Source organism: Equus przewalskii, chromosome 28 (genome assembly GCF_037783145.1).
Source record: "Equus przewalskii isolate Varuska chromosome 28, EquPr2, whole genome shotgun sequence".
NCBI classification, from domain to species: Eukaryota; Metazoa; Chordata; class Mammalia; order Perissodactyla; family Equidae; genus Equus; species Equus przewalskii.
The window spans coordinates 8,866,177-8,880,027 of NC_091858.1; the positions used below are offsets into that span (position 1 = coordinate 8,866,177).

Below are 13,851 nucleotides of genomic sequence, written 5' to 3' on the forward strand. Positions count from 1 at the left end.
CTGGCTAGCACCTCCGGCTGGTGTCCCCCAAGGGGTGTCAAGCTTAGCGGACGTCAACTTGGGTGTTGCTCCCCGAAGGGAAAAGGCGCCCTCTCTATTCAAACCCCCTCTACAGAGACTCCCACCATCCGGCCCCTCTCCCCAGGAACTCTGGGACATCACTCCTGGCACCCCACCCCCGCTCTCGAACGATCTCTCCTTGGAAGGAATTGGAGAGGACAGGGGAGAGCGAGACTGGAGTGAAGCGGTGGGTGCTCCAGGCTGCAGCAACGGGGAAGGGCTTGGAAAATGGAGCAAGCGAGGAGAGTAAGGAAAGGTTAGGGGGGCCCGGTCACAGCAACCTGTAGGATTGCGGCTGATCACAAACTTGGGGTGGGAGGCAGTGGTCCCCTCGGAGGTCCTCCGCCCGAGGGCCATCCCGTTGGGCTGGGCGCGCGGAGAGGTGCAGGGCACAACTTGGGGAGCCAACGCCACCGGCACGGGTCCCGCTCCGTCTCGCCCTCGCTCTCGCCCCAGCCCGCCGCGCGCTCCGCCCGGCGCTTACCTCGGGCAGCCGCAGCCCCCGCAGCCCAGAAGCAGAGACCCAGCCAAGGGAGCCAGCGGCGCGCCCCTCCAGCGCCTCCTCCTGCGGTGGCCGCTCTCCCCATCCTCGTCCCGCTAGGGAGTACGGTTCCTTTTCCGCGCGCCGGGAGTCCAGGAGCGGCACGGCGAGCCGCGGGCCGAGACGAGGGGTCTCGGGGGCTCTAGCGAGTGACTGTGCTCCGTGGCCGCTCCCTACAGCAAAGGGTCAGGGCGCTCCAGGCCGCCAGCTGGGCACCCAGAGGAAGCGCGCGCCCCCATAGCCTCCCACGGCGCGGCGACCGCTGCCGCACGGCCGCTGCCCGAGTCGCCCGCCGTCCCCGCCGTGCGGTTCTCGGTGTTCCCGCGGTTGCCGGGCTCCGGACTAGGGAGCGGAGCAGCGCGCCCGCATCGCTAATGAGACCCCCGCGGCCGCCCCTTCTCCTCCCCTCTGAGCTGCAGCCAATGAGCCGGGCCGGGGCGGGGCGGCGGGCGGGGCAGCGGCTGCCCCCGCGCGGGGCGGGAGCCCGGGAGGCGCAGGTGAGCTCCGCGGCGGCGGCGCTGGCCCCCCGGTTCCCCCGCGATCGGCAGATAGTCCTGGCTCCGGGAGAAAGGAAGCGGGGCCAGAGCTCGGCGCGGGGAGACAGGCACACGCCTTGTGACGGGAGTAAAGCCGGCGGGCCTCTTGGAGACGAACCCAGTGCAGAAAGATGTGGGCATCTCGGCTTCCTACCTCAGAGTCTGCTGTTTCCACGAAACCTCTGTTCTGTTCAACTTTGAGCCCTTTCACGGCGCTGCCTCTCCTGTTTGCATTTTTAAACATCAGATCAGACATCGCTCCGGAAAAATTGAAAGGAAGAAAAAAAGACTTAAATGCTAAGTGGGGAAAAATAACACTAGAATAAATTGTTGTCGCAACGATGCTGAATATGCACGCATATAAGAAAAGAGGTGGGGGAACTACAATCATGGGTGCATTGAGATATGGGATCCATTTTTATTCTTACTTCCCCCTCCCCCCCCCCAATGCCCTTGTCTGTGGTCCTAGTCTCCCCGGAATCCTCCAACTTTTCAGAAAGCTCCCTCTTTTATGATGGCTCCTGTTTTTGTTTGTTTATTTTAATCTGGGCCCTGGGAACTGTCTTGCTTCTAAATTATCAGGAAAAGGAGAGTCTTGCTGGGCCTTTGTAAGAAAAAGGAAAGCAGACTTTTCTTAAAAGTGTGATTTGTTTTGAATAGACTGTCAAATCTTTCTTTAACTGCTTTTGAAAGTACCTCATGGCTGCGTCTTTTTCTTCCCTCCACAGGAGGAGTAATTTCGGAGAGACTGCCTTAGGCCACACAGTTCAGAGCAAAGAACACACCTGGGGAGTTAGCCCTGAGTCCAGGGCTCCACAGGCAGAGCAGAGCATTCCCTCTCGCTATATCGAGCCCCCAAAATGGTGCCAGAACTCAGCTGGTCAGAGTATGTGTCCCCTTTTGCCTGGTTGACCCCAATAGAAAATGAACTCTTGGTTTCAAAGAAAGACAACCTTCCCAACAGTTCCCTGCTGCCCACACTTAATATTGATACAAATACTTTTAAAAACTCCATCTGTCTTGCCAAGTGCTACCTGCTCCCAAACACCTTTCTCTAGAGAATAAACAGTTTAAAGTGAGGTAATTGTTCTGGATGAGGTAATTGCGCTGGCTAGTTTTCTTCTGAAGAAAAAGGGGATGTTAGGCAGAAAGATTGATTCCTTGATAAGCACCTGTGCCATCCTTCTCCTGGGAGCCACCAGACACTGAATGTCAACACAAGGAGCCGATTGTCTCCTCGAGTCTTCTTGCAGCTCAATAAAAGGTTTAGGGCCTGGTCAAGAACACCAAGCTCTAGGGAATGAAGGCTTGAAAGCCAAGACGGATGTGGTGCTGGCTAGGGACCTGCCTGAAAATCTCTTTAGAATCTTGGTAAATGAGGGTTTTGTCCTTTTCCTCTGAGAAGGTGAATTGAGAATTAATCTACCAAATATGCTTTACCTGTCTTCTGGAAAATAGTCATTCATCCTCTGACTTTCCTTATTTTTCAAGACTATGTGGCAGTTCTATCACAAATGAGTATTTTCTAAAAAAGAAAAGAAAGAAAGACAGAAAAAGCAATTACTGTGTTTCCAAGATAATATTTAAGTATTACTACTGTCCCCAGAATGGAACGAAAGTAAAAACAGTTTTAGTCTGAAAAAATATCTAGGAAATAGATGAGCTAATATTGGGTTAATCAGTCAAATAAAATTGCAATGACAAATGAAAGAGAAGGAGGGAAACTAAGAAACTTTGAGAGCATACACTGCTCAAGGAATGGGTCTTTCATATATATGATTTTTCTGTAGTAGAACCAAAACCTGGAAGATAGGTACAATTATCCTTTTTTGGCAGATGAGGAAAGTGAGGCTGAGCATAGAAGTGATTTGCCCAAGATCACACAAGTAAGTGGCTGAATATCAAGAATGAGACACCAATTTGTGTACTTCTAAACCCAAGATGAAGCCTGAGGTAATGTCCTCTCAACCAGGCTTTCCAGAAGTAGACAGTCCACGTCATCCTCCTTGGTAAAGGGTCTTTTCTTGATTCTTTCTTGTTTGAGTTGATTATACCTATTTTTTAACACTTTATCCATAAAGTTAAAGAGATGGAAAGTTTTTACGTCCATTGCCTTATGATCAAGTCTAGCCCAGCTAGGCTCAAGGAATAGAAAATATTTGAGTTGAGTCAAATTTGGAGGAGGGGAGATATAAAATTGGGCATGGAGCGATAGGCCTTTACAAATATAAAGAATTATTTTTAAGTGATTTACTGTAGTTTCTTAGGAAAAGCTCTGTATTTTCCTAGAAAAAAATTATTTTAATTGATTTAACCAACTTGTTTGGTGTAAGAAGACTCCAAGGAAAGTTAGAGGAGGTAGAAATGCCCTACATGAGTAAGAGGGAAGAATTTGTTGTTCTAGGAAATGGGGAATGAAGAGAGGAGCCAAGGAGTTGGTGGAAAGCCATGCCTGCTAATATGTAGCCTTTTTCCTTGGAGCTCCACATCATGATCAAGATTACGGAAGTGAGCAAATTCTTTATGAAAGTTGGTGAAGGGATGATGGTTTGAATCTGGATTACTAAAGACAAAACAGACACTTTGAGAGAAAGGACGTTAGACATGGAGGCTTCAAGTATGGAGAAATTTTTTGACTGTCTTAAACCTTAGAACTGGATTCCTTAAGTAGCAGGAAGTACATCCTTTAAAATCTGAATGAAAGTAAGGTGTCGGAAGTCAGTGAGATCAAGACCCTTGGAGAAGAACACAGAGGTAGCTAAAAGGGCCGGGAGATGGGCTTGGGAACATTGAACGAAGACTCAGGGGAAGAAGCGCTGAGAACTCCACAATACATTTGTGCATCACACTTTACCTAACCTGGACTGAACAGGGAGTTTTAGTTATTCCACTGCAGGAATCTTTCTCTCAATGTTTCTAGGGCCTTTTTAGGCTGCACAAGATCCTTTCCTAGGCATGGGTCATAGAGAGGCAATCTTCCCATATTTGGGATGCTAACATTGTTGCTTTCCTCCTCCTTGAACCTGACTACTATTTCTGAAGACCCAACTATTTCCAGCTCTGCCACTGCTGGATGTTTCTGATAAAAGCCACTGTCTCTATTAATCACACAATTATGATAAATAGAGGAAGACAAAATCAACTGGACGAAAGGGCAATAGCTGGCAACTTCAATTCGTGAACTTGGTGGTACAATTAAATGAGATAGTCTACAAGTGATATTTCCGTGGAGGATACTCTATGCCAGTCATTTCCCCACGAAGCTTTTATTCAATCAGAGTGGCACATTTCAGCAATGCATGCAACTTACAGAGAGCATGCTGAATTTTATTCACCACAGCCCAGCTCATGATTCAAAACACTGCTGGAAGCAGGGGAAAGAAAGGATGGTGAAAGCTTAGGAGCCGTGAGCACTTCACATGTGATGGTCTATCTGTGTACAATAATCCAGGTTAAGAACATGCCCTGTTAAAGACAACATCGAATCGTTTGTTAAGTAAACTCTCCCACATACACGAAGGTAGAGAAGTCTATTTTAGGTATTGGGCTATGAAGCAGCAATAAAGTTAAAAAATCCAATACATTTGTTTAAAAAGGGCAACAGGGCACCAAGATGAGACTCTAACTAAACAAGTTTTTCCTGACACCGCAAGTGTGCCTTCCTCATTTTGTACCCTGGGAATTCTTCCTGGAATCAGGCATCTTGGAGTTTCAGCTGCAGCTCCTGACACAGACGAATGAAAGAACTTAAAAATAATAACAAGAAACACAGTTCTATGGCAGTAAAATTAATGTGTTAGCACTTTAAAAAATAATAAACTGCGATGAGAAAAGATGAGATGTGTTAACTCATAAAAGACCTAGCCTCTGATGACACTGTAACATGCAATCTCTGAGTTACCTGACCCTGGCATTGAGCAACAGAAACGTGACAATTTACACATCCCAGCACTTTGAGATTTTTGTGCCAGCTCAGGGATAGCCTGATATGGTTCCAGATTGGGAGAAAATACCATGACTCTTACAGCCGAATGGAAGATGCTGCCAAGCCTTTGGGGTGTGTGTATTTGTGACAGGTTTTCTCTGCCCAGTTTTGTCTTGTTTGTTCCTACCACACCCCACCTTTGGACATCATTTGGTCATTCATTCATTTGTTCCTCCTTATCTACTCTGGTTCCTACTGGAGGAGACAAGGGAAGAGACATCCAAAGATAATTAAAGTAAAATTAGACTTCAAAGTCATGTGACTGCCATGTAGCCTTGACTAGAGCACACAGGTAAACCACACAGCTGTCTCCAAAGAGATGGAGGCTTGAGCCTGAGGAGATGGCTGCCTTGCACATTCTGGTCGGGAATCGAATTGAGAGTCAAAAATGTGGCAAGTGGAACAAACTCTAATTCCAACCACCCCACCCCTTCATTAATCTTACAAGATCCAGGAGTGTTTGATTTTCCTGGAACTGGCACATCTACCCAGAGCCAATTGTTGGGGGAAAGTAGGGTCAGATGCAGAGTTTTCAGTGTACAGACATGAATACAGCCAGCAGATGTCTTTTTACACTAAAGCCGTCCAATTTACTCCAGAACAAGGGCTAAGTAAGAGATGGAGGCAATCAGGAAAATATCTGTAGGTCAAAGTTGGAGATTAGAAGGAACTATAATACCAGAACCAAAAGAGGAAAGAGGTATCTGGCCTCTGGAACAAAGCGTGACAAATAGAATGGGAGTGTGCACATTTAGGGAGGGGGCTACACTATCGGAGGGGTTTATCTAAGAGCTTTTAACCATAATAAGCCACTTGTACAAATGCCATCTAGAAATCACTGAGAAAAGAAATGAATGGCTTCTCTGAAAGGTAAAACAAAATAAAAAAGCAATATAAGTTTTCTTTCTTTTTATTTTTTACTTTCTTCTCTTGTTTTTCTTTTTCCCTCACTTCCCTTGGCTTTTCTTCTGGAATAAGATATTATAAATTCATCCCTGTCACTAGGAGAAGGATGACAACTCTAGTGGATCCTTTACAGCAGGACTTAAGTAACTGTTACGTAATACCAACTGAAGGTGTGCAAAGAGAAAATGCTTCTTTAATACGCAGAACTATTTCCAATTTTCAAATAAAGCTTTTTAAATAAAGCTGGCCCAAATCCTACTATACCTGCTTCCTTTTCTCTATCTTTATAGCAAAAAAAAAAAACCCTCCAAAACTATGAATTTATAATTTGTTATATCTTAAGGCTCAGGCAGTAGATTTAAAAACATTTGTTAGTAAATGGCTGTCATGCATTTTGTAGTAGAAAAGATCTGCTTTCCGTGTTAAGCAGTATTTTACTGAAAATAAAATTTAAGAGAGTACCATTTGCAATTAAATTCAACCACGTATTCCACTCATCCTGTCAGGTGTAAGGAAGACTTCATCCTAATTCGAGTACCAGCTTCCTTAGAGACAGACAATCCAGGCTAGAGTGAATTCAGGGAATCACCAGAAGGCCATGATCATCATCAGTGCCTTGGTAAGGGCCAAATCCAAATAGAAAATAAAGCTAGAACTCCTCTGAGTCTTCTGTACTCACACTACTGACAATATACTTCCTGCTGAGAAAAGAAAGCAAACTACACACACTCACACACACACACACACACACATATATGTATGTATATAGACACACACACACACACACACAGACACTCTGGGTATCTGGGTAGATGTGCCAGTTCATTTGGTATATTTATAGATAAATGGATGGTTTGTGTGGGTATATCTGAATGAATGAATGAATATATATGTACATGTTTGCATCACATATGTGTGTATACACACTTATAATGTACGTATGAATGCACTGGCATATCTACCCAGAGTGCATGTGTGTGAGTGTGTGTGTGTGAGAAAGAATAGAATTGAAATATTTGAAGGTATTTTTTAAGACTCTGAAGAAAAGGAGATGACTTCTGACTAAGATGACTTAGTAATTTTATGCTTTAATCCTTCTCTGCTCTAGACACCTGGGAATGACAGGCAGCATATCAAAAAGGAAACTGAAGACACATAGCCTGGCTCAAAACCAAGATAAACATCTGCATGGATCATCAACAGAAGAGAACTGCTGAATGGTGACTGGGGCTAAATCCATGCCCTTTCTGGGCTCTGACTCTTGAAGCAGACAGTGGTATATGGAAGTCAGTGTAATAGGGAATAAATAGCTCCATGTCAGATGGAATATCAGAGCCAGTTGCACAGCTTAAAGAACAGATTAGGGTGGAATTCCCCAACTCAAGAGGAGAGCCTGAGAAAAATTCAACTGATCTGCTGTTTAGGGAAGCAGGGATTACAAAGACACAGCTTCCTTACTGGGACTCGAACTTAACGGTACACTGACTCAAGGGCTAAATGTGATATTTCCCAATAACACTGTAACTCAGATATCCTGAAGGACTTCTAAAAGACCTACTTTTAGACTGAGGGCATTAGTTTAGATGGAAGTAGCCACAAATCTGCAATTCAAAGAGTGGATATCACAAAAGAAGAGAGTTGATAGTTAGAAGGGAGCAGAAAAATAATTCTCTCCCTTGAAATGACCATGCTAACTAATATTCTAAAACACTTGAAGATAATATACTATTTAAAAAATACAGAAAAATAAAGTTAATTTGAACATCAATTCACCTTTCATGGAAAAAAATTCATAGAACCTAAAATATATTTATTTGGAATGCTCCAAGTTATAAATAAAAGAACTAAATTTATTACAAAATTACACAAAGAAAATTAAAAAATTGAAGTCAAGCAAACCAAAATGAAACAATATTTGTGGATAGGAAAAAAATAGGACTCTTGGAATTGGACAATATGGTAATTAAAAAGTAATAAACACAAGACTCAAGGCTGGCAGAGATGAAGAGACAGTAAATTTGAAAATAATACCAAGAAGACATCAGATATAGAGGAAAATGTAAGTACAACTTCAAACATGTAAGAGAAATTAAGAGGCTAGATTGAAATACTCTGACAAACATTTAATGAGTTGAAGAAAATTATCATAAAGGAAATGGTGAAGAAATAACCTTTTAGGAGATACAAAATGGAAATTTTCCAGGATAGGAGACAGAAATAATTATTCACCTGAAAAATAAACTCAAATTACTAAGGGCAATGCATAAAATAAATGCACATATCAACACATCATAGTTACATGACAGAATATCAAGGATTAAAAGACTATATTAAAAATCATCAGATTTTTTTAAAAATACGTATTATATAGAAAGATTTAACATCAGCCATTGGAGTCGGCTAAAGACCGTGGAATGACATCATTAGAGTATTGCAGTGAAATAAGTATCAATATAAAATGTAATTAAGTAAGTCTATAATATAGAACAATTAAAGGAATTTTTACACAAAAGATTGAGGCTTTGCAAAACACAGATCAATATGTTTATATGATTAATATTTTTAGTGAATTACATGAAAATATGAAAAAATTCAGCAGTAAACTAGAAAAATCAAAATAATCCATTGGAAATTCCAGATCTAAAGAATACAATACTTGAATTTCAGAATGTTTTGGATGGATAAATTATAATAGGCACATGTTTAGAGATAATTGGTGATGTGAAAGATAAGAACAAAATATCTACAATGAAGCATTAAGAAACAAACAAAAATAAATAGAGAAAAAAGCACAAGGGACATACTACATTTTGGAAAGGTCTAATTTGGAATTTCAGAATAAGAAGAAAAGAAAGAAGAAAGACAAGTGCAATATTTGAAGAGATATTCCTGAAAATTTTATGAAATCAATGGAATTCATTAAGACAAAGATTCAAATACTGTTGAAAAGATGAAGCAGGATACAAAAGAAAAACACAACTAGACATATCAAGTAAAACTACTGGAGACAAGAAAGAACAACAGAATTATCTTTAAAGGAAGGAGTAGAAACAAAGGAATGGTAGAGTAATGATAATAGTTACTGCTCACTTCTCAATAAAATAGTGGAAGTTGTAAAGCAATGGAAGAGTATTATCAGAAGATTGAAAGACACGCCAACTTAAATTCCATATTGAGTGAAAATACCTTTTGACATGAAGGCAAAGTGTGTAAACATTTTCACACAAACAGAAGATAAGAGACTTTATCACTAGCAGATACAAATCAATGGAAGTACTGAGAAGTTCTTCAGGCAGAAGGAGAATGATACCATGTGAAAGAAGAAATATGAAAATAGAGAAAGAAAGCAATAAAAAATGACATTTATAGTAAAGTGAAAATTGTCCTATTTCTTGATCTGAAATGATGGCTTCATGGCTGTGTTCACTTTGTGATCATTCAGCTGTACAATTATGATTTGTTCATTTTTCTATAAGTAAGTTACATATCAAAATGATTTTTAAAAAATTTATATCAAAATATCATAACTTTGTTACATCAAAACACAAATAGCAGAATGAGGAATAATTTTGCAACTTACATGACAAAAGTAGTTACTATTTCTAATAATGCTATGCTTCTACATATGGATAACTAAAATAATTTGAGAAAATTATAGTTAAAGACAAAGAAATTATCTAAAAAAGGAAATCCAATGGAAAATAAACACATGAAGAAGTAATCAATCTCATTAGCAGTCTGGGAAAAGCCAATTAAATATACAATGTTATACTCTGTTTCACCCAGAATATTATAACATATAATACAGAAATGGTGATTATCTGAAGAAGGAATGGTCACTTTCATATTTTACTGTTGGAAGTGTGAATTACTATAAAATTTTAGAAACTTTTCTGGGAATATATATTGTACTGTAATTGCACTTTGATAAATTTATCTTATAAACTTGAAAATACTTGTATATAATTTACATATAGAAAGATGTTTACTTTTTGTATGGGCAAATAAAAACAAAACAAAAACAAAATCTTTCTTTTTTTTTTTAAAGATTTTTTATTTTATTCCTTTTTCTCCCCAAAGCCCCCCGGTACATAGTTGTATATTCTTTGTTGTGGGTCCTTCTAGTTGTGGCATGTGGGATGCTGCCTCAGCATGGTTTGATGAGCAGTGCCATGTCCGCGCCCAGGATTTGAACCAAGGAAACACTGGGCCGCCTGCAGCGGAGCGGGCAAACTTAACCACTCGGCCACGGGGCCAGCCCCCCCAAAAACAAAATCTTTCTAAATCCTAAGTGAATATTGATGTACTAGAGGAAAATCTGAATAAATTGTAATTCACCCATATTGTGGAATATTATGTAACTATTAAAAAACATGTGATAAATCTATACATGTAGACTGGAAGGGATATCCAATATACCCAATATCATTAATATAGGGAAGTAAGTCATGAGTAGTATGGATCCCATTTTAATAAAACCAACAAATCAATAAAACAAAAAATGTGAATACGTAAAATTCATGTGTTTTTATAAACAGAAAAATGTGAAAATAAAGTGGGAAAACTGTGAGAGTGAGAAGAGATTGCTAACTTTATTTTATGCTTTTTACATTATTCCACTAGATAAAATGAGCATGTATTTCTTTTTAAATTTGAAATTCAACAAAGAAAATTTAAGAAAAAATTCCTTTCTAATTATAAAACTAGCATAATGCAGACTTAAATGTACAATATGTACCAAAAATAGAAAACTACATAGTAAATAAATGCTATGTGAATAAAATTGCAAAGCTCTAAATTTAAATAAATGCATTGTCTATGTGTATGTATATATAATATATAAATATATATTAAATACATAAAATTTGTACATTACATAAATGTGCATGTATGTATATGTACATACATATGTGTAAAATATGACCACATTGGGGTTTTTCAGGAATGCAAAAAGTTTGAAAACTAGAAAATTGTTGGGGAAGGCAGTTTGTTTCCTTCTGAGCATGCAATCTTTTGACCCCTGCATGGCCACATAAGAGTGGCCTTGGGCCTGAATATTTCCTCACAGAGCGATATGAAGCCCCACAGCCTGTGTGGGGCATATCACCCTGTTTTGAAGTATCTTTCCCTTTTCTGGGCTTGATGTGTGCTTCTTTGTTCTGTTAAGGGTGTGCATCACGTGGCCATCAGGCATGCCCCAGCTTTCTGTTTTTCAGACCCCAGAGGGGAGGAATTGGGATCCTTTGCTTTCTGGAGAAGAGGGGTGAATGCAGACCATCACCCTGCATCGGTTTTGGGAGGATACCCCCCTGGCTTTGGGGGCCCAAGACCCACTACTGAAGCTGATGTTGCTGTGTCTCCTATCTGGGAGCAAGTCTTGCATCATCTAATATCTGTGTGACTTGTCTCTTTATTGTAGCCTCAAACCATGGAGTGAGTTGACATCCTAGGACTGCTGCACCTGGTGGAGTGGGACTCCTCCCTTGGAGGTGATAATAGCTGTCACTTGCTTGACAAAGATATGACAGTACCTGAATAATTGAAACCTGGCAGTCATCTCAATAGATGCTAAAAAGATATTTGCTACATCTTGCATATATAGTCTGACTAAAAATAGTGAAACTATAAAGAGTAAGACATTCTTATGATTGACTATTCTAAATCAAGAGCCAAAGTTATAAAGCAAAATACATGTCATTCTCATTAAAACTGTGAATGAACTGGAATGTTCTCACTCTATTTAACAACCTTCAGAATGATTCAGCCATTGCAATACATTATGTAAAAATTATACTTATCAGAAAAGAGACTAGTGAGCAAATATTATTTATACATGTATGATTTTCTACTTAGAAAATCCCAGAACTAAAGTAAAAATTACTAAAACCACTATGGAGAGCTCTGCTTGTGCCACCTGAAAAAAAAGAACACTAGAAATGCTGGATAAAATATCACAAACTTCTTTAGAGTGCATCTTTGAGTTCCCTTCAAATTAAGGCGAAAATGCAAAGGCCAAAAATAACCAGAGTAATAAGCTTACTTTTGAACTGTGGTTGTCCTGAGGAATTTAACAAAGTCTATAGCCTATAGGCTTGCATTTTAATGCTAACTCTGGGGACATGAGGCTAATTCTTGGGTCTTCAGAAGCGGAGAAATTAGGCTTGAGATTGCATACAAATAAGGAACCCATAAAATGCTTCAACAAAACTGATAATGTGGACCAGAAATATCCACTTATCAGCAAAGAGAGGCCACAAGAAGACTCATCTGTCTTGGCCTAAGATCTAGGTTAAAAAAAAGTTTCTGAGAATTTTAAATAAGCCTTTCTGACTACAGGTTTGAGGGTCAAAAATGCATTACTTATGTTACAGAAAATTGAAACCATGAAATTAACTTGTGCTAGATGGACAGTGTTCCAGGGTATGTAGTAGAAGGAAAAGGATACCCTCTTTGGAAAGTGAATCGTTGAACACTGGGATTTTTCCCTATAAAACTCAGACAAATATGAGCTTACAATCTGTGTGACAAATACTAGGAAATAAGCCTCAGTAAGAGTGCATTAAAAGAATCAACAAGCTAAAGAATCATATTACTGAGAAATTCAGATGTTGCAATTTTGTTTACAAAGTTTAAATAAGCCTTTTTATAATACTTAATGAAATAAAATAATTAAAAGCAGACCAGAAACAAGATGTCACACAAAAAAAACTAAATAGATATGAGAAAGAACTGAACAGATTATTTCCCTAAGGAAGTTTGCAGGATAGTCTATTTCAAGGAGTGAGTGTGTGTCATATTCTTCTCCATATGCTTATATCCATCACAAAATTAGTAGATGGGAATTATTCAGTAAGTGTTTGTGGTTGATATAGCTGCCCCAAAAGCAGCTGAAGATGGAAGCTTGAAGGGCAGAATTTATGAAAATAGAATCAAGAAACAAAACAGAATACAATCCGTAGAGGCATTGTTTTATCTAACTTCCTTTGGTGAGCTGTAGAATACAACTATTCCAGAGTATTCAAAAGTTCGTAAAGAAGACAAACCTCTGCCTATGGAGGCCTTGAATGTCAGTGAATCCTATCTGCAAAAAGAAAACAAGTTTAAAACTGGATAAAATGAGCTGTTTGGGGGCTCTGAAAATGGGGGAAAGTGAGACAAATCAAGAAGACAAGATGAAAAGAGTTTGAGATAAGAACAGTGCGAGTCTGTGGCCTTTGGGCCTGGGGACGCTTCCCGCCTTCCTCCTCAGCTTGACTGGGGAGAACTGTAGATTTCCCTGCATAGAAGTGGCCAAAAATCCTAGCAGTTTTGCTGCCAGAGTGGCAGACTCAGTTTTGGGCAGGGGTGACGTCTTGTAGCTTGTCAGCTTTAAATGGCAAACTCAATAGGAAATGAATGAGAAACACCTGCACCTGTGCTAGCCCAAGAATAAGGTCCCAGTTGTGGCAAGCAGACAATCAGGCAGAAATTCATACAAGATTCTGAAAAAGTGGAGCCGTAGAAGTGCTGAGGTAAGTTCTCTCTATATACCTGGCTGACTAGGAAACTGCCCACAGGAGCAAAGGAGACCTGAGAGAACCCAGAAAAAGTAACAGGCAAGGAGGATGTGGGAACTGGTTCTAAATCTGAATGTGCTCCCCAAACCACAAAGAGATCTAACTGCATAGGATGGCAGCCTTATGGTTTTCAGGTGTTTGAAAATAAGCTCTTCCCAAATCATTGGCTAACTGCTAAGCTATGCAGACACAAGGGCAAACCCTAGGGAACCAGACTGAAAAATAAAGTGGAAAAATAAAAAACTGAGCAGAAGCATCACTCACATT

At 40.1% G+C, this 13,851-nt stretch overlaps 1 protein-coding gene across 9 annotated transcripts in view; it reads right to left on the reverse strand.

Moving 5' to 3' along the window:
* UNC5D (unc-5 netrin receptor D) overlaps window positions 1-997 on the reverse strand; it is a 492,857-nt gene extending 491,860 nt beyond the window's left edge. For all 9 annotated transcript variants that reach the window (XM_070599133.1, XM_070599132.1, XM_070599131.1 and 6 more), the window contains exon 1: window positions 545-997. In XM_070599133.1, the coding sequence (XP_070455234.1) occupies window positions 545-647 (103 nt within the window). In that variant the 5' untranslated portion in view covers window positions 648-997. The remainder of the gene's footprint in view (window positions 1-544) is intronic.
* Between the last annotated feature and the right edge of the window lie 12,854 nt (window positions 998-13,851).